This window comes from Canis aureus, chromosome 3, assembly GCF_053574225.1.
Source record: "Canis aureus isolate CA01 chromosome 3, VMU_Caureus_v.1.0, whole genome shotgun sequence".
Classification (NCBI taxonomy): domain Eukaryota; kingdom Metazoa; phylum Chordata; class Mammalia; order Carnivora; family Canidae; genus Canis; species Canis aureus.
Window position 1 is genome coordinate 38,995,111 of NC_135613.1, and position 20,442 is coordinate 39,015,552.

At 33.3% G+C, this 20,442-nt stretch overlaps 1 protein-coding gene and 1 non-coding gene across 2 annotated transcripts in view; both read left to right on the forward strand.

The window, feature by feature from the left end:
• Positions 1 to 20,442, forward strand: part of HOOK1 (hook microtubule tethering protein 1) — a 65,627-nt gene that overhangs the window by 24,564 nt on the left and 20,621 nt on the right. Inside the window, exons 6-12 of the mRNA XM_077891972.1 lie at positions 3,268 to 3,335; positions 4,469 to 4,531; positions 6,612 to 6,695; positions 10,650 to 10,816; positions 16,749 to 16,889; positions 18,202 to 18,403; positions 18,977 to 19,087. Coding sequence (XP_077748098.1) covers positions 3,268 to 3,335; positions 4,469 to 4,531; positions 6,612 to 6,695; positions 10,650 to 10,816; positions 16,749 to 16,889; positions 18,202 to 18,403; positions 18,977 to 19,087 — 836 coding nt within the window. The remainder of the gene's footprint in view (positions 1 to 3,267; positions 3,336 to 4,468; positions 4,532 to 6,611; positions 6,696 to 10,649; positions 10,817 to 16,748; positions 16,890 to 18,201; positions 18,404 to 18,976; positions 19,088 to 20,442) is intronic.
• Positions 5,228 to 5,353, forward strand: LOC144311636 (U6atac minor spliceosomal RNA). The gene has a single exon (XR_013377231.1). It is a non-coding gene; the product is annotated as a U6atac minor spliceosomal RNA (small nuclear RNA).

Consider the following 20,442-nt stretch of genomic DNA (forward strand, 5'->3'; position numbering starts at 1 on the left):
ACTGTCAATTCCTCCCTTTATGGCTCTTATTATTTTCTTTATGTATTTAGGTAGCTCCTATGCTGAGTGCAGAGATACTGACAGTTGTTACATCCTTTTGTTGGAGTGACCTCTTTAATATTATGTGGTACCCTTTTCTGTCTCTTGCCACAGTCTTTGTTTTAAAGTCTATTTTCTCTGATAGAAGTATTGCTATCCTGGCTTTTTTTCCTTCTTCTATTTTCATGGAGTATTTTTTTTTTCTATCCCTTTACTTTCAGTCTATTTGTGTCTGTAGGTTTGAAGTGAGTTTCTTGTAGATTCATACAGGTGTAGCATATAGATTGGTCTTGTTATTTTTATCCATTACATCATCATAGGTCTTCTGATTGGAGTATCTGGTCCATTTACATTTAAAGTAATTATTGATAAGTAATATACTTATTGTCATTTTATTGTTTTCTGGTTGTGTTTGTAGTTCTGTTCCTTTTTTCTTCTCTTGCTCTCTTCCCTTGTGGCTTGATGCTTTTCCATAGGATTATGGTTGGATTCTTTCTTCTTTATTTTTTTTTGTATATCTGGTATAGGTTTTTGATTTTTGGTTGCCATTGAGTTGATCTATAACATTCTGCATAGGAATTTATATTAATTTGATGGTTGCTTAAGTTCTGAGAGCACTAAATTTAGACTGCCTTCTCCACTCCCTTCTCCACATTTTATGTATATGATGTCATATTTTACATCTTTTTGTTTTTTTGTATCCTTTGATTAATTTTTGTACATATAAGTGATTTTACTACTTTTGTGTTTTAACTTCCATAATAGCTTTATAAGTGATTAACCTACTGCCCTTATGTTTGCTTTTATCTGTGAAATTTTTTCCCTTCATAACTTTACTTCTGGTTATGTCCTTTTGTTTCCCACTTAAAGAATTCCCTTTAGCATTTCTTGTAAGGTTAGTTTAATGATAATGAACTCGCTTAACTTTTGTTTGGGAAACTGTTTATCTCTCTTTCAATTCTCAGTGATAACCTTGTTGGGTAGAGTATTCTTAGTTCTTTCCTTTTGGCACTTTGAATATATCATGCCATTCTCTTCTTTTTTTTTTTTTTTTTATGCCATTCTCTTCTAACCTACAAAATTTCTGCTAAAAAATCAGCTGATAGACTTGTGGAGTTGCCCTTTTATATAATGTTTTTATTTTTTATTTTATTTTTATTTTTTGCTGCTTTTAAAATTCTCTATCATTATGCTTTTTTGGGGAGAAGAGGCAATACATGCTTCTTTTTTTTTTTTTTTATTAGTTTAGAGGTAGAATTTAGTGATTCATCAGTTGCATATAACACCCAGTGCTCATTACATGAAGTGCTCTCCTTAATGCCTCCCCTGCCCCCAGCAACCCTCACATCTTCCCTCCTCCATGTTTGTCAATTTTAATCATCTTTTTTCAAAGAACCAACTTTTGGCTTTGACTCTATTTGTACTATTTAGTATCTATTCTTTTTATCTCATTTCATCTATTTTCTTGTGAATTAATCAGTTCTTCCTATTATAGATTATAATTAGATATTTTAAACTGTAATTTCTCCCTAAGTTGATTTTGTTTCCTTCCATGAACTTTAACATTATTTTCATGATTTAATTCCAAGCATTATTTAGCAATTTTGTCCTCAGAATTTTAAAAGGAAATTCAGTTTCCACATATTTAAATAAAACTAATAAATACAAAATAGTTTCATTGTCACTATTAAAAACATCAGTGTTACTTAATTGGATTTCTTCTTGGAGGTATGTGGGCAATTTTTAGAAGTGAGCAAGTAAAGAAAATCTTGCAGTAAATTAATTAAAACTTAAAAACAAAACACATACAAAATGTAAAACAGTTTACACATCTTTATACTTTGTAATGAGAGTTGATTCCAGAATGATTCCAAGGTATTGCAGTAACCTCAGTCTTGAAAGAATGAACTTCTTTGGTTAAATAAGTATTCTGTTTATCTTGATGGAAGAAAAGATAATTTTTTGAAGGCTTTAGCAGTCTTAAAACATTCCATTATCCAGAAAATCCAGTTAAAGTAAAACATTGCATTGCTTGTACATTCTCTACTTAATTCTTCTGCTGGGCAGCCTGGGTGACTCAGCGGTTTAGCACCACCTTCAGCCCAGGGCGTGATCCTGGAGACCCGGGATGAAATCCCACATTGGGCTCCCTGCGTGGAGCCTGCTTCTCCCTCTGCCTGTGTCTCTGCTTCTCTCTTTCCCTGTGTCTCTCATGAATAAATAAATGGACTCTTTAAAAAAAAAAATTCTTCTGCTTTCCCACCCACTCCCCACTTAGTGGTCAGTTGCATACCAGAACCTGTCAGAATCTTTGTCTAGTCTTGGCTTTACGAATGAAAGAAAGATTGAGAGAACTTTCAGAAGTTTTCTAGAAGAATCATTAAAACAATAAAAGTATTTGAAAATAATGTGATGGGTTTTTTTTTTGAAATTTAGAAATTTTTGGAAATTGTTTTAGCTGAAGAACATATAGTTGAGGTGGATTATGCAAATATATGGAACACTTTTTCTTATGGTTCCTCATTTCTTATTGGGACAGAATCAACTTACTGCCTCTGTGTTTGTGGTAAGGCATAAATATCTCCTTGAGATGAGATGTGATGAATGTTGAGTGTGTGTTTACAGGAAGTCCCTTCTTTAAAAAGCCCTCCTGAGGGAACCCTGGGTGGCGCAGCGGTTTGGCGCCTGCCTTTGGCCCAGGGCGCGATCCTGGAGACCTGGGATCGAATCCCACGTCGGGCTCCCGGTGCATGGAGCCTGCTTCTCCCTCTGCCTATGTCTCTGCCTCTCTCTCTCTCTCTGTGTAACTATCATAAATAAATAAAAATTTTAAAAAAATTCTAAAAAAAAGCCCTCCTGAAATGAGCTAAGTAGGTGATAAAATGTGACTTTTTAGGTTGGAGATTTTAGGAATTCATTTAATATTTATGGATTCATCCTAGAATACTGAATATTTAACAACAGGGAAGAAATTGTCATAATTGTTTTAAGATTATAATTTCTTTCTCCTAAGAAAATTAGAGGTTTTCTTCTTTAGAAAAAATAAAACATTTAAAATTATGAATATTTCAATTCTGCTTATCTAATATTAGTAGACATATATCTTATGAAAAAATACTTACATAAAGAAGTATGTGTGGTAAATGAACTTTTGTGCTGTTAATTGAATGGCTAAGGTACCAGGTGTTAAGAGTAGATTTTTATCAGATCTTTTTTTTTAAAACACAGAACATATTCAAAATATAATGACACTAGAAGAATCTGTTCAACATGTGGTTATGACTGCTATTCAAGAGGTAAGTTTTTTTTCATATATATATATATACATATATATGAATATATATTTCTGTTTGTACAAACAGAAATCTGCTTGCTCTTTGCAGCAGATTGACTTATCTTAAGCTAGTGTATCTTTCCTTCTTTTCTTTCCCCAAAATATCTTAAAAAGATTTCAATCCTAATTTTAGTACTTCTATATTTTAAAAGATAAATTAATATTGTCAGGATCCCTTAAATTGCTTAACCTAAGCAGGATAAACCACCTCTGACCAAATAAGAATTTTTATCTTTTTTTTTCTACCAATTAGGACAGTCTGTCTTGAAATTTTAAAGCATGTATGTAAATATATCTTATATTCATTTTCAGAATGTTAGTACTGTAAGCAAATATGGTGATAAGTTTGGGAGCCAGGTAGGCTGGGTTCAAGCCAGTCTAGTTGTGTAAATTCAACCAGAATTCATGTGGTACACGTTGATTCTTAACATCAGACTTAAAGGCTAAGGTATGTGGAATGCAGAGGAGACCTGAGGGTAGGTAGAGTAGGGGATTAGTGAGGGCAAACTTAGTTTGGCAGGAGCATGATGTGGAGGGAGACCTTTCACAGGAAGTTAGCACTTTGCTCTGAGTTTGCATTGCTGGCTTGAATTTAAAGCCTCAAAATACATAAATCTGCCTTTCAGATGCAAAAAAGTTATTTTTATAAGGATCCTTTCTTTCATGTAATTGTAACTCCTCCTTTTAAAATAACTTCTCAGATTAGGCTTTTGCCATGTCACACATTTAAAGGTTGTATTTTAAGAGTGTTAATTTATTTTATGGAAGAATCTTTAATATTTATTATTTTGTTACCAGTTTTATATAGTAGTTCATCTTTTATAATTTGGATTGTGAATTTTCAGCATACAAGTATTTTAAATATATCTTCCAGTCCACTTTGCTTCTGGTATCCTCACAGATCTAATGGTTAAACATTGTGTTATTTAGCTTAAGCCTCTAGTAAAGTTTTTATTTGAATAATATTCTAAGGATCATCAAAGTATGGCAAAGGAAAACTGAATATCAAGCATTTTACTGTCCTTTCAAGTAAACTTGTTTTTTACTTTGTAGCATCTCTTTATTGTACTTAACTTTACTATTTTAATTTCTTAGTTGATGAGTAAAGAAATATTGAACTCTCCTACAAATGATACTGTTGGAGAATTAGAACAACAGGTGAGTATCTCAATATGTGGGGAAAATGTTGAAAACATTCATACAGTTCCTTGGCTAATTATAATTAGTATCATAAAGCTTACATAGGGGAACATATACAAGAATATTTTTCTCCATAAAATTTAGGTCGTTTATTCTGTAACATTTCAATTGAGTATTGTCATGCATTCCCTCATGAATGCAAGTACTGTCAGTCTCCAGAATTTTTTATGCTCATGTTCAAAGAGTTGAGTGACATTGAACTTTCCTTCTGAAACTTATAATACATATGTGACTCATTCTAAGGGTAGACAATATACAAATTCTGCTAATACCTAATTTATCTAATAAGATAATATAATTTTTGTCATGTTGAAGAAACAGCTCCAAGACCCTGTGCTCAAGACTCCTTTCCCTGGTTCTATTACATGACTGTTACACAGGGGGCAAAAGGAACTCTTCTCTGACATATAATCTGAACTAGATTCTAGGGGAAGGGGTATAGGGAGAGCCAAATGCATCTAGTACTTTTTCTGTTATATTTTTGAACAACTGTTTTTCATGAGTGTCACCAGTCATTTCATGAAATATTTCAAATTAAAACTTTTTTTCTATGAAATTTTATTTGAATTTAAACATACTATGTTTTTCTAAATTTTTTGAAATGAAGTTAAACAACATCCTCTAATACTCTGTTGTTTAAATATTTCATAAGGAAAGTTGTATGAAAGGGGAGGTTAGCACTCCCTTTGACAAGGATGGAGGAGGCCCTTGGGCCTGACAACACACAATACAGTTAAGAGGCATTGCCATCTACTTCATGGCATCTAACCATTGTGTTGTTGTTGAATCATTACATTGTGTGTGTGTGTGTATGTGTGTGTATATATAAAACTCTGTTACTGATAGTTCAATTTTTAGAAAATGCAAATTGAATAAAAAATTTTCATAAAGATTTACATAAAACTTCATTTCTGTGTGACTTTAGCCTTAAACATTAGACTGTGAATATTACAGAAAAATAACAAATTGAGACATTTTTTAACAGATACATTTTTTAAAGTTTTCATTTAAATTCCAGTTAACATAATGTGTAATATTACCTTCAGGCGTACAATATGGTAATTCAACACTTCCATACATCACCTGGTGTTCATCACGACAAGTGTACACCTTAGTCCCCATCACCTATTTAACCCATCTTCCCACCCATGTCCCTTCTGGTAACCATCAATTTCTTCTCCATGGTTAACTTATAAAATCCAACACCCAAAAAACAAATAATTCAATTTAAAAAATGGGCAAAAGACATGAATAGACATTTTTCCAAAGAAGACATGCAGATGGCCAACAGACACATGAGAAAATGTTCAACATCACTGATCATCAGGGAAATGGAAATCAAAACTACAATGAAAGCCTTTTTTACTGCTATATCCATGCAGTTGAGCACTGTTAGAGAAAAGTACAGCCATTCATTTGAATTGGGGTCATTATAAATGCATGATTTCCATCCACAGTTAGGCCCTTCATCATTGTTCTGTACTAATCAACACCTTCTCCCATTACCCAAATGACCACTGTCTCACACAGCTATCCATTTGCATAAAGCCACTACCTTAAAATCTTCCCCCTCACTCTGAGTAGTCAGTCATTGTCTACTATGTGCCAGAGAGACTGTGCTAAGTGCATCTTCTATTATATAATTTGCATGGTAACCCTAGAAAGTTTCAAATGAAGACCCAAAGAGAGTAAACTTATTAATAAATTTTAATAGCTATTTTTAAAAAATATTTTACTTAATTTTTTGAGAGAGGGAACAAGTGAGAGAGTGAACATGAGTAGGGGTGGATGGGGAGATGGAGAGGCAGAGGGAGAAGCAGACTCCCTGCAGAGTCTGATACCAGCTCCATCCTGGGACTCCAGTATCATGACCTGAGCCAATGGCAGATGCTTAACTGACTGAGCCTCTCAGGCACCCTGACCATTTTTAATATCAGTGTGTGTATATATATATATATTTATATGTATGTACGTACATATATTTTTCAATTTGTGTCAAAACACACCTTACTAAGAATCAGGACATTTTGTGTTTCAGCTTAAAAGGGCCTTGGAAGAACTTCAGGAAGCACTAGCAGAAAAAGAAGAACTGAGGCAAAGATGCCAAGAACTGGATATGCAGGTGGGAAAAGAAATCAATCTGAGAAAAATTTAGTCTTGAAGTTTAGAAAGGTTTTATTGTAAATAATTCATTGGCAAAGTGTTTTAGAGGTTGGGTTTCATTTCTTAGAAGGCAAATTTAAAGTATTTGTTATAGGCTTGAATATTCAAGCATGAATTTCATAGTTATTTTTCTCTTAGAATTGAAAATTGCTAACACCTACTTCTTTGAGAAAATCCTTTTGATTGTAGAATTTCAAGTATTTAGATGAGCCCTTAGTTTCTTTTGTAAAAAGAAGAAACTAAAATAGCTACTGCATAGAGTGTGAATATTTAAGTGAGGTCATTTATTGAAGTATTTAGAAGTGATCGACCTGCCCCACCCTTCATAAATGAGAATACCAAGTTTGTTTTGCTAACATGTACATGTATCTGAACACATGTATATATATAATTCTTGAGTTCATATGCATTTACACATTAGTAAAATAAACTTGGTATGAGAGACAATAGTTAATGGTTAGTGGGGTAGATTTTAAATCCGCCTAACCATATTCAGAACCTAGCCGTGTTATTGGTTGTGTCCTCTCAGGCAAATTATTTAAATTCTTTATAGTTCAATTTTCTCTTTTGTTCTAGAAATGATGTGATAATAGTATGTATCTCCCCAGAGTGATTATAAGGATTAAATGAGTTGATATACATTAAGCACTTAGAGCAGAACCCATCACACACAACCTTACCCCATCCTTCCTTGACAATTCACAAGGCTGAAGAGAGAAAACAGTCCCAACCATGACTTAGAAGGGAAGATGTACTAGGTCTTGCTACAGTGGAGAGGGTGTCCCAAAAAGTCTTCAACTACACTGGAAAATATAGGGTATCTTGACTGCTGATGAAGCATGAATTAGATGAAAAGAATAAAAGCATGACAAATGTGCAAACATTGCAGATTAAAGAGCATGCTCAAAGACTTGAGCTAAGCTTAGAAAATAACCTTTGCTTCATGTTGTATAACAATTTCATCAGTAAAATAGACTAGGTGGTAGGGCAATAAAATGAGGTTTAAAAGGAAATTGTAGCTATATAGAAACAAATCCATGAATAATACTTAACAGCAGGCTTTATCCTAGGTAAGCTACTGAACTTCAAGAATAAAGGAAAAACAAGTACTAGTCATTCAGGTAGAAAAGGCAAATCACCCACAAAGACAAAATCAGGTTCCCCTACAACTTGAATGCCAGAATATGGAAGAGAGGTTTCTGCAGAGTACCTAGGCAGGGAAGCAGCCTTATACCCAAACAAAGCGCTCAGATGCAGACCTCATGAGCCATTTTTTTTTTGTTTTGTTTTAAATTTTTATTTGTTTATTCGTGAGAGAGGCAGAGAGAGGCAGAGACATAGGCAGAGGGAGAAGCAGGTTCCCTGCAAGGAGCCTGATGTGAGACTCCATCCTGGGTCCGTAGGATCACGACCTGAGCCAAAGGCAGGTGCTTAACCACTGAGCTACCCAGGCACCCCTCATGAAGCCATTCTTAAAGAAACTATGTGTTGACACAGTTTAGCTAGCAAACATGTTTTAATCAAAGAATGCAAAAGTGGGAATTTTGTGGTGAAAGATCTGGTGAAGCTTGAATCCTTTCAAATACAGAACTATGTTGGTTCTGTGCACATTATGGTTATAAACATTGGGACAAGCAAAATTCTGATCCAGGAAATCAGAAGGCAGGTCCAATAATGTGTACTTGAGAAAAAGAAAGAAAAATCTCCACATGATACTTTGATGTGAAGTTCTAGAAACTCTGATGTAGTCTTCTAGTTCTGTTCCAGTCAGGATTATTATGGGGCCTTCGGGCAAGTTCTGAAGTGTTTGCCAGTGTTTTTTATTTTTTAATTCTGCTTTTCCCAGCCATTATTCATAACACCTGGCAGCAGTAGGCAGCAATTCTTCACTTACTGCAGTAGCAGTGGCCAGTCTTGCTTATGGTATGTTAGAGAAAACATACTCCTGCCCACCATTGTACAAGATAAGTGTATATCTGAAACAGTGATTTTCAAGCTCTAATGAGATAAAGGGGACTCCAGCTATAGAATTTCATGTTTCATTTTTTTAAATATGCAAATGATATACAAGTGTTAAGTTAAATCTGGTGATGTGAGAAAATGAGCCTTTTTTTTAGCTTTTTGAATTTTTCTATCTCTTAAATAACTCAGAGAAACAGAAACAGAGACAGAGAGACAGCAACAGAGGAGAGAGAAACAAAGAAATAGAGAACAAACCAGAGAGAGATAAATGCAGGTACATTATGATGCCTAGAACCACTCCTGGACATTCTAAGGCCTGGATAGGAGGGTGTGGTACAAGGAATTTGCATGTTTATTACCCCTTCCTTCAGTCTATGATTAAAGGTGGCTCTGAGGCCACACTGTAAAACATGGATAGGAACCAGGTTGATTACACACTGGGTGTTGAAAATTAAATTTGCCCTTGCCCCTCTACCCTCTTTGGAGGGTTCCTGTCCAGTTTTGGAAGACTGAGGGTATTGTTTCTCTTCCGTTGATCTTTTTGTGAGAGCCTCTCCCCTCCAGCCAAGATGAGATATTCTTTCTTTTGTGTCCCACCCCCACCTTATGGTATGCTTCCATGAAAGCACCTTGAATGTTTTCTGTTGTGTAATTATTTACATTTCTACCCCAAGGATACTGAGGGTTCAAACTCTCATTCTTTTTGTGTATCTCAATAATTTAGGATTGTTCATAACAGATAATAGTCACTAAACTGCTTGCATGGCAAGGATGGATGCATGCATTATATTTAGGAAGAGAAACTTCTTTCTCCTGTAGTCAGTCTGGGGACAGTTCTCAGCCTTTGTGTTGCTCATTTGAGGGACAGTGTTTGTAATCTTTAATTTCCTATTACTAGCTCACTAGCTCACCAATCATTCACATAATTGGGTTGAATTAATTACAATTACTGAAAAAAATAATCTCTCAAACCCATGTAGTAATATGCTGAAAGTCATGAGAGGCCGAAGATTCGGGTTTTTTCAAATGAATCCTAATAAAAATTGGTCTTGTATAAGGTTACAGCCTAGCTGTAAATTTTTAAAGATATTTTTAAATGGAAAAGAAAAAGAATTGAGGGAGCAAATTATATTTGTTGCATAAATATGTAAATAAAATAATGTGTTAGGCACTGGTATTGATGTGCTTCTAAAATTACATGTTTTTATCAATTGTAAAATGTAAACGGGATGCCTGGGTGGCTAAGTCAGTTAAGCGTGTGCCCGCAGCTCAGGTTATGATCCCAGGACCCTGGGATTGAGCCCCACATCAGGCTCCCTGCTCAGTGGGAAGCCTGCATATCCCTCTCCTTCTGCTGTTCCCCCTGCTTGTGCTCTCTGGCATGCTCACGCTCTCTCTCTCTCTGTCAAATAAATAAATAAAATCTTTAAAAATATATATAAGCAAACAGCCTCAGTGTGCAAATGGATTCAGTTCAACTTTTTGTTACCGATTCATTAGCAAAATAATGGGCTTGTGCCTGAAGGCATATATGTAACTGATAATTTTCTGCTATGAGCCTAAAATAACTTTGTGCATATATGTGTGTGTATTTTAGCTTACTAGGTAACAGCATCCTGATAGTAAATTTATAACTAAAAGGGGAACAAATTAATTTTTTGAAGTTTATTGATACATCAAATTTTAGAAACATTTTCTTCCCCAAACTAGGGCAAGCATAACATTTTGAAGATACTTAAATGTATTACTCTGTTTTCTCTATATTAATCAAATTATTTTGATTTCTTTTCTTTGACTTAAACAGCCTAGACCCAAAATTTCAGATTTGGAAGGATCCATAGGAACTATCTAGTCTGATTAACCAAGCTAATATAATGGCTTAGTCACAATTATAATGTGACCTCGGGACTTTTTTGCTATTGATACTTACGTTTGTATATTTGTTTTTTAGGTGACTGCACTTCAAGATGAAAAGAATTCATTAGTTTCTGAGAATGAGATGATGAATGAAAAACTTGACCAGTTGGATGGATCTTTTGATGATCCAAATACAATGGTTGCAAAAAAGTATTTTCATGCGCAGTTACAACTAGAACAATTACAGGAAGAAAACTTCAGGTAGCATTTTTAATAAAAATTATTCCATAGAATTCTGTTTAAGAGCTAGAAAATCCTTTCAACAACTAATTATTAAGCATTTTATCACATGTTGTAGCATCTTAGAGCTTTATAGCATGCTTAGGATACTGATTAAGCTCTGAAGATACCCAAATGGTATAAGTGGTTCTTGCCTCTACAGAGCTTAAAATCTAGTTAGGTAAGTGGGATATGTATATAAAAAAACAACAACAATGACGACAACAAAAAACAGTTTAAAATAACTTATGATAAGGGCCAAATGCGGGCAATGGGCAAGTCCTCTGGGAGTTTAAAGGAGTGATCACTGGGGCCCGGGGAGAGTGGAGCATTTCTTATGTATAAGAGGGAACCTGATAATAAGTGGAAAAAATGGACATCTTAAGCTAAAGAGGTGCTTTCCATTTTAACTTTTATATTTCTTCTTAAAAAAAAAAGGTGTTGTACATCTTACCTCTAATAAACATTGTCTCTCGTGTGCTTGCTGCTGAGCCTGGAACCATAAGGCACTCTAATTGTACTATATGTATTTTTTTGTTCCTTTTTTTTGTTATCAAATTTAAATGCAAAAAACAGTTGCAACAATAGTGCAAATAATTCCTTTATACCTTTTACTCAGATTCCACAATTGTTTTTGCAGTTTTTACCATTCACTTTAGTATACATATTCTTATGGATTCACATTTTTTTTTCTAAACCACTTGAAAGTAAGTTGGGAGTCTTGTACCATTATCCCTGCATACTTTGGCATGTATTTTCCTTAAAAAACCTACTGTCTTATAAACCACAGTATAGTGATTAAAATTCAGGGGTTTGTCATTGGTACAATATTGTTATCTAATCCACAGATCATATTACATTAGTTGTCTCATTGTCCCTTATGGCTATTTTTTTCCTGATTCAGAATCCAATCCAGGATCATGCATTGCAGTTAGTAATGGATTCTTACTCAATGATCTTTAAATCCATAGCTGCTATCATTTATTTAAAGGTGAAATTATCCCAGATTCGGCCTCTAGGAAGCCTGTCAGCTGCCTCCGGTGTCCTTTCAATGTGTTGCTATCCTTCGAGCACTTTCTTACTTTCTGGAACAACAAAATACTCCTCTTGTCCTTTCCTGACTCTGCAGCAGCCATTTTTCCAAAAATCCCTCATTCCTTATATTTGACAATATTGTTTAGAAACAAAGATCTTGTGCTCCAGATGAGTTTTTCTGTCCTTGCTTCTAGACACCTTTGGTGTTGTAAAGAGCTAGGAAATATACTTGCACATGGACACACTTGCTGTGTTCACACACTTGTATATACACATGTCTGCATTGGTTTTTATTCGCTCACTATAAGTTCATATGGACATCTTTCATTTTAGTCCTCTGTGTTTTCAGGGTTCATTCTGATCTCCATTTCCATATTTTAAACTCTTTCTCCAATAATGAGAAACCTGTCTCCCATTTTCCTCAGTATATTTACTCATATACTCTGTCCCAAAACACACAAGGTAATTTAAGAATTGCTAACCTTACCTTTGTAATAAAGCAAACTATTAATAAGATTTCAGTATGTTTACAGTTCTTTTACAAGGTAACATTTACATATTGTAAGATGAATAAATAGTACAATTTGACATGTTTTAACATGCATACATTTGTGTAATTTCACACTTTAATCAATTACTGTTCATCTCAATCACTGAAGAAAGTTCCTTTATCTTTCTTCCCATTCAGTCCCTACCTCTCAGAGGCTAATTACTCTTCTGATTATTTTTCACTATACATGAATTTTCTCTGATTTAGAGTGTCATATAAATTGAATCATACAGTATAAACTCCTTGGTGACTGGCTTCCTTTGTTCAGCATGCTTGTGAGATTAATCTATGTTTTGAATGTATCTATGATTCATTATCTTTTATGACTGAGTAGTATTCAAATATTTGCAGTTATTCCACATTATAGCACACTTTTATTCATCAATTTTCCTTTAGATGATGGGCATTTGGGTTTCCATATTTTGGTTAATATGAGTAAAACGAGTCTGAATGTTGTAATATAAGACTTTTTGTTGATATATTTTTTTCTTATTTCTCATTGGTAAATATGTAGAGTGGTATTGCTGAGTTATGCAATAGCTCTGTGTTTAATCATAAAAGACACTGCCAAGTCATTTTCCAAAGTAGTCATAACATTTTATACTCCCATGAGCAGAGTTTGCTGCTCGTTGCTCTGGTTTTTTTTGCCTGAGTAGCATAATTTGTTCTTATCCATCTTTTTAACTTTAAATATTTCAGGAAAAGTTTAGTAGCATCTCCTTATGACTTAAATGGCATTTTCCTGATAACCGGTAATGTGATAAGCTCCTTTCCATGTGCTTGGTGCAATATATCTTACTTCATGAATTATCTCTTCACACTGTTGACTTGTTTTTAAATTGGATTATTTGTCCTTATCCATTAGTTGTGGGAATTTTGAAAATTTTGAATGCAAATTCTTTGTTAGATATGTGCATAGTAATATTTTACTCATCCTGTGGCTTGCCTTTTCATTTTTTAAATGGTGTCTCTCAGTGAATAGAGTTCTTTACTTAGATGAAGTCTATTTTGTCAGTATTTTTAATATTAGTGTTTTTATGTACTGCCCAAGAAATCTTTGTCTACTACCATGCCGTGAAGATACTTTCTTCTATTCTCTTCTAGAACCTTCCTAGTGTTCTCTTTTACATGTAAGTCTATGGTCATTTTTATTTTATTTTTTTGTAATAGTGTAAGGTGTGGGAGTCAAGCTTTATTTTCCATATGGTTATCTAGTTGTTACAGTATCATCATTTGGAAAGATTTTAATTTTACTCCACATTGCTTTGTACCTTTGTGGAAAATGGTTTAACCATAAAATTTGGGTCATTTTCTTGATTCTTTAAGTTCTTTTCCCTTGATCACTTTGTCTTTTTACCTATATGGTATGGTCTTAGTTCTAGAGTAAGCTTAAAATCAGGTAGTGTAAGTATTCCAATTTTATTCTTTCTTTTCAAAATTTGTTTTGGTTGTTCCAAGTCTTCTGCATTATCACTTAAAATTGAGAGTCAGCAAGTCAGTTTCTGTTTAAAAACACCTTTTGTGATTATGATTTAGGTTGTATAAAATTGAAAAGTACATTGAAAATTTCTATCTATGAATATGGTGTCTTCATTTATTTAAGTCTTTAATTTCTCTCAGCAATGTTGTGTTGTTTCCACCAGAGAAGTCTTGTATGTGTTTTATTACCTTTATTCCCAAGTAGGTACTATTAAAAGTACAATTAAAATTATTCTGAAAAGTGGCTGCTGATATGTACAATTGATTTTTATAGGTTGAAATTTGATCTTATATTTTGAAACTTTTATGTCTTGTAAAGTTTCTTAATTCACCTATTGATTCTGGTAATATATGTAGAAAATCTAAGGCATCTACAATCATCTAATCTATTAATAGAGCTTTACATCTTCCTTTTATTATTTCTGCTCTCTATTTTTCTTGCATTGAGCAAGAGCAAACATCTTACTTTCTTCCAGGTCTTAAGGGGAAAACATTCAATTAAGTACCATCAAGTATGATGCTTGCTGTAAAATTTTTTTAATGTGCTTTTTATCACTTTAGAGGAGTCCCCCTTTATTTCTGGTTTGCTAAAAGTTTTTATCATTAATTGGTATTGATTTTTGACAAGTGATTTTTCTACATCTTGAAATAACAGTGTGGTTTTTCTTTTTCATTCTTTCATTATGATCATTTAATTTTTGAACGTTGAACAATCTTCTATTTGAGGGTTAGACTAGTTTGGGTCATACCTATTATTCTGCATAAGTATAACTGGATTCAATTTGCTAATATGTTGAAAGAATTTTTTTGATTGTCTTCATAATAGATATTGGTCTATAACTTTTTTCTCTTGTAATGTCTTTTTCAGGTTTTGTTGTCAGAGTTCTGCTAGTCTCATAAATAATTGGGAAGTATTCTCTCCTCCTCTATTTTCTGAAAGAGTTTATGTAAGAATGATATTGTTTCTTCCTTAAATGTTTGATAGAATTTATCAGTAAAACAATCTGGACCTAGGTTTTCTTTGTGAAACACAGGGCTTTTAATGACAAAATTTCGTTAATGGTCATAAGACTTCTCAGATTTTCTAGTTCATCTATGTCAGTTTGAAAAGTTGTACTTTTCAAGGTGTATGTTTATTTCATTTAAGTTATTGAATTTATGGGCATAGAGCTGTTCATAATATTCTTTAACTGTCCTTTTAACAACTATAGGAGTGATACTGATACTTTTTCATTCCTAATATTAGTAATTTGTGTTTTTTCTTATTTTTCTTGATCATTCTTACTAGGGTTTCATCAATTTTATTAAACTCTTTAAGCACTTTATATTGACTTTCCATATTATTAGTTTTAGATCGCTGTTCTTTTTTTTTTTTCCCCTTTTATTTGGGTTTAATTTGCTGTTCTTTTCCTAGACTCTTGAGGTTGAAACTTGGATGATTGATTTTAAGCCTTCCTTTATTTCTAATATAAGCCTTTAAAATTGTAAAATTTCCTCTAAGCACTGGTTTAGCTGTATCCCCAAGGATTGGCTGGTTGTCTTTCTGTTGTTAATCAATCTGAAATATTTTCTAATTTTCTGTGTGATTTCTTTCTTGTGAATTATTTAGAAATGTGTTAATTTCCAAGTGTTTAAGACTTTTCTAGACTTCTTATTGTAAGTTCTAATTTAAGTCTCTAGTGGTTAGAGAACATATTTCATAAGATTTCAATCTTTTGATACTTGTTTTATTGCTTGGCATGTTTCATTGTGATGAGTGTTCCATATGCACTTGCAAAGACTGTGTATTCTGTAATTTTTGATGACAGACATGTTCTATACATGTCAAATCAAGTTGGTTAATAGTGTTGTTCAGAGCTCTTCTGTAGTTTTACTGATATTTTTGTTTATTTCTGCATTTATTGGAGACTGGTATTAAACCATGATTGTGGATTTTTGCCTTTGAATCTGTCAGTTTTTGCTTCATGTATTTTAGGCACATGTATGATAATGGCTTTGTAATGAAATGACCCTTTTATAAAAATTATGAAATATCTGTGTCTTTAATAATACTCTTTTGTTTTAAAATTTATTTTGTTTGATGTTAACATAACCACCTCAATTCCTTTTGCTTACTGTTTGCAAGGTGTTTATAAATCTTTTTACTTTTAATCTACCTGTGCCTTTATATTTAAACTATCTCTTGTAATTAGCATATATTTGAGCCTTGCTTTTTATCTAGTCTGACAGTCTCTGCCTTTTTAGTTGGTGTGTTAGTCTATTTGTCTTTTATGTAATTTTTGTTATGGTTGTATTTAGGTCTGTCAGTATACTGTTTTTTGTTTTGTTTTGTTTTGTTTTGTTTAGTATGCTGTTTTTCACTTGTCATATCTGTTCTTTTGTTCCCTTTTCTGCATTCCTTTGGGTAAATCAAATAATTTTTTAAATATTTAATTTCATCCACTGTATTCTATTTACTATTTGTTGTTACTATAGTGTTTGAAATACTTATCCTTAATTTATCATAGCTTACGTAGAATAATATTTTACCACTTTGCATGTGATGTATATTTTTTAGAAATTTTAATAAATAGCTATATGTTATCTCTTCATCTTTTGAGATTAAAACCCTTATTAGAACTAGAGATAATCGAGTACAGTGTTTCAGAAGTGAAAATGAAAATTCAGACCATTAAGTTTATTCTCAGCCAATTTCAAATCCAGGAGCTGAAAGTGTCATATTCCTTTAGTCTTTCTTTTGAGTGTGGAATTAAAAAAAAGATAATTTAAGTATGTCTTACTAAGCATTCATCTCAGTAAGAAAATAAATGATAGAAATTACATTATAAATACTTGTTTTCTGTATGAAAGGCTTGAAGCTGCAAAAGATGATTACCGTGTTCACTGCGAAGAACTTGAAAAGCAACTAATTGAATTTCAGCATAGGAATGATGAACTGACTAGTCTTGCTGAAGAAACAAGAGCCCTGAAAGATGAAATAGACGTTCTTAGGTATGGCATATCTAAATATAATTATGTCACTTCTGAGTTATTCCTTAGTCATTTTGGTATTCCATATTCTAATCAGGGATTCTTAGTTATTCCTATCAAGTACTGATCAGTTTTTATCTAGGTTCCTAGTCTTTACTTATTTTATGCTTATTCATAGGAATTGCTGCTTAAGGATAATATTCAATTCTTGTGAGCACAATTTTTTTTTAAAGAAAAGAAGGATGGGGGAGGGAAGGGGCAGAGGGAGAGAGAGAATTCCAGGCAGGTTCCACTCCCAGTGCAGAGCCCAGTGTGGGGTCCAATCCTGCAACCCTGGGATCATGACCTGAGCTGAAATCAAGAGTCAGATGTTCAACCAACTGAGCCACTGAATTGCCCCATGTTAACACAAGTTCATATTAGAATTCATAAACTCAAAGTGATATCTTTTTCTTAAATCTGTGTAAACTGAATTACTTTTAGATACATTTAGCTTGACCTCTTTGTACTCAAGAGTATATCTTGTGAACTTTTTACATAAGGGAAAGCATTCTCACAATCCACACTTTGGCATTTGATATAAAATAGGTACAGGTAAAGTACCTTAATACTTATTTCAGGATTATCCCAATGTTTTCTAATTGTCTTTGACAATATATAAAATTTGTATTTGGCTTTTGCCTTTGAAATATTAAGCAAACAGACTATTAATGTGCTATTTATATTTTCTGTTAAATTTTCTCAATTAACCATTTTTATTGCAGTTTTTATGTCCATTTGAAACAATCTTTATACCCATTCATTTGAACCTTATGTGTTAGAAAGTGATTTGGTTTATGTATTTACTTTTGCTCTAGCCCAGTTTGTCAGGTTAGCCCAACTAAAAAGGACAGTGCTTTGTCAGACAAATTATAAGTTTGACAAGTCAACTTTCTAAGTATATCAGATACTTGGAACAAAACCATTCTGAATGCTATACACAAGGCAGAACTGGCCTATAAGCTACAGAGAAGCTTAGGTTTGTTCAGTTGCATTTGTAAAACCATTCTTTTTATACATTGTGCTCTATGAAATGGTTTGATAATTAGTGTGTCACATTTAAGGCATTTTTATTTTGATGCCTTTACAACAAAAAGGCTCAGTGGTGGATTTGAGTCTTTTTCCAAAGTTCCCACAAAGTTTATTTCTTTTGTCTCTCTCATTTTCTTCCTTCCTTTTGTTTTGTTTGTTTGGGCCAATTGCTCACTTATCTGGCTAATTTTACAGCCAGAATAAAATTGTTATATGCATTTACTAGTTCTTACCCAGTAATGTGCAGTTTGTATTATCATAGGGCTACCTCTGATAAAGCAAATAAACTAGAGTCAACAGTTGAAATATATCGTCAGAAGCTACAAGATCTGAATGACCTTCGCAAGCAAGTGAAAACTTTACAAGAAACAAACATGATGTATATGCATAATACAGTCAGCTTAGAAGAAGAATTAAAGAAGGCAAATGCAGCCCGTACGCAGTTAGAAACATACAAGAGGCAGGTAAGAAAATATCTTAATTTTTTAAATTAAAATCAAAAGAGCTCAATTTCTTTTGATTCCTTTTGATACTCTAAGAATGATAGAGATGAGAAGAAGCATTGCCTTATAGTTGGCTGTGAACTTATGATAGATTTCTTCTACCTATAATTTTAATTCTGGGGTTGATAATTGAATTTGAGTATCTAGGTCTTTTCCCTTTTTATTATCTTCTGGGTTTATATATATATTTTTGGGTATTTTATTGTTTGTTAGCATTTCTAGTAACTAATAATAATTGCCTAGAGAATGGAGGTATAACTGATAATACCATTTTGCTATTTATCAAGCAACCGAGAGAAACAGTAAAGTGTAAGATTTTTGTTTTTTGGGTTTTTTTTTTTTTTACTAAATTATTATTTGGGTATTTTAAAATTGATGTTAACTTCTATATACATGCTATTTCCACAACTATTTAGGATTACTAAATTATATTATTACTATAAATTTTATTTCCAATCAAATTTTCATTTATTGAATTACAAAAAACACTTAGTATTATATGGTCTTACTATCTACTTTTGTTTCTGACAAAAGGTTCAAGATCTTCACAATAAACTTTCCTCTGAATCCAAAAGGGCAGATACCCTAGCGTTTGAAATGAAGCGGCTTGAAGAAAAACATGAAGCTTTACTTAAGGAAAAAGAGGTACACATAAATATAGTTGATGAGTAATACATCTGTCTTCTCTTTTTGTATTTAATATTGTCCTTGCTCTTCTGAGAATGGAAGTCATGTCAATCAGATCTTCTGTCTTTCTCCAAATTAAAGTGTTGGTGTAAAAAAAATAGTAGAAATTCCCTTTGCAGTGTTGTTAATTTCCTTCACAAGGGAAGGTGAAGTCACAGGGGCAAGGCTACATGTCTCAGTGTGCATTTTTCCATTCTAGACCATTGGCTCCTTGACAGTAAGGGCCATAGATGTTATTTTTTAATGGATTTATTGAGTTATAATGTATATACCATAAATTTTGCCTACTTGAATGTATAATTCAGTAGGTGTTAGTACATTCACAGTTGTGCAGTCATCACTAGTCAAATTTTAGAGCAGGGCCATCACCCCATTAGTTTGCCTACTGGCATATGCTGTGCATTCTGGTTCCTCTCCCCTCAGCCTTCACAACCCTTATTCTACTTTCCGTCTACAGATTTGCCCAGTCTATCTAGAATATGTCATCATACACTTTGTGGGTTTTGTGACTGGATTCCTTCATGTAGCTTAGTGCTTTCAAAGTTCATGCATGTTGTAGCATGAATCAGTGCTTCGTTTGTTTTAATGCTAAATAATACTCCATGCTATGGATATATGCCACATTTTATTTATCCATCCATCATTTTATGGACATTTGGGCTATTAAATAATGTGGCTATGAACATTTATGTACAAGTTTTTATGTAGACATATGTTCTCATTTCTTGAGTACATATGTAGATATGGTACTGCTGGATCATCTGGTAACTATGGTCAACCTTTTAAGGAGCTACCAGGCTATTTTCTAAAGTAGGTGAACCATTTTTCATTCTTAGCAATTTGTAAGGGTTTCCAGTTTCTCCATATCCTTGCCAACACTTACCAGACTTTTAATTTTAGCTATCCCTAGTGAGTATAAAGTGGTATTATTGTGGTTTTGATTTGTAGTTCCCTAATGACTAATGAAGTTGAGCATCTTCTCATGTGCTTATTGGCCATTTGTATGTCTTTCTTGGGGAAATAACTGTTCAAATCCCATATTCATGTTTTATTTAGGTTATTTGCTTTTTTATTGAGTTGTAAGAGTTCTTTATAGATTCTGGATATAAATTCCTTCTCAAATATATGATTTGTAAATATGTTCTTTTTTTTTTTTAAAGATTTATTTATTTACTTATTCATGATAGAGAGAGAGAGAGAAAGAGACAGAGGCAGGGACACAGGCAGAGGAAGAAGCAGGCTCCATGCCAGGAGCCTGACGTGGGACTCAATCCTGGGACTCCAGGATTACGCCCTGGGCCAAAGGCAGGCAC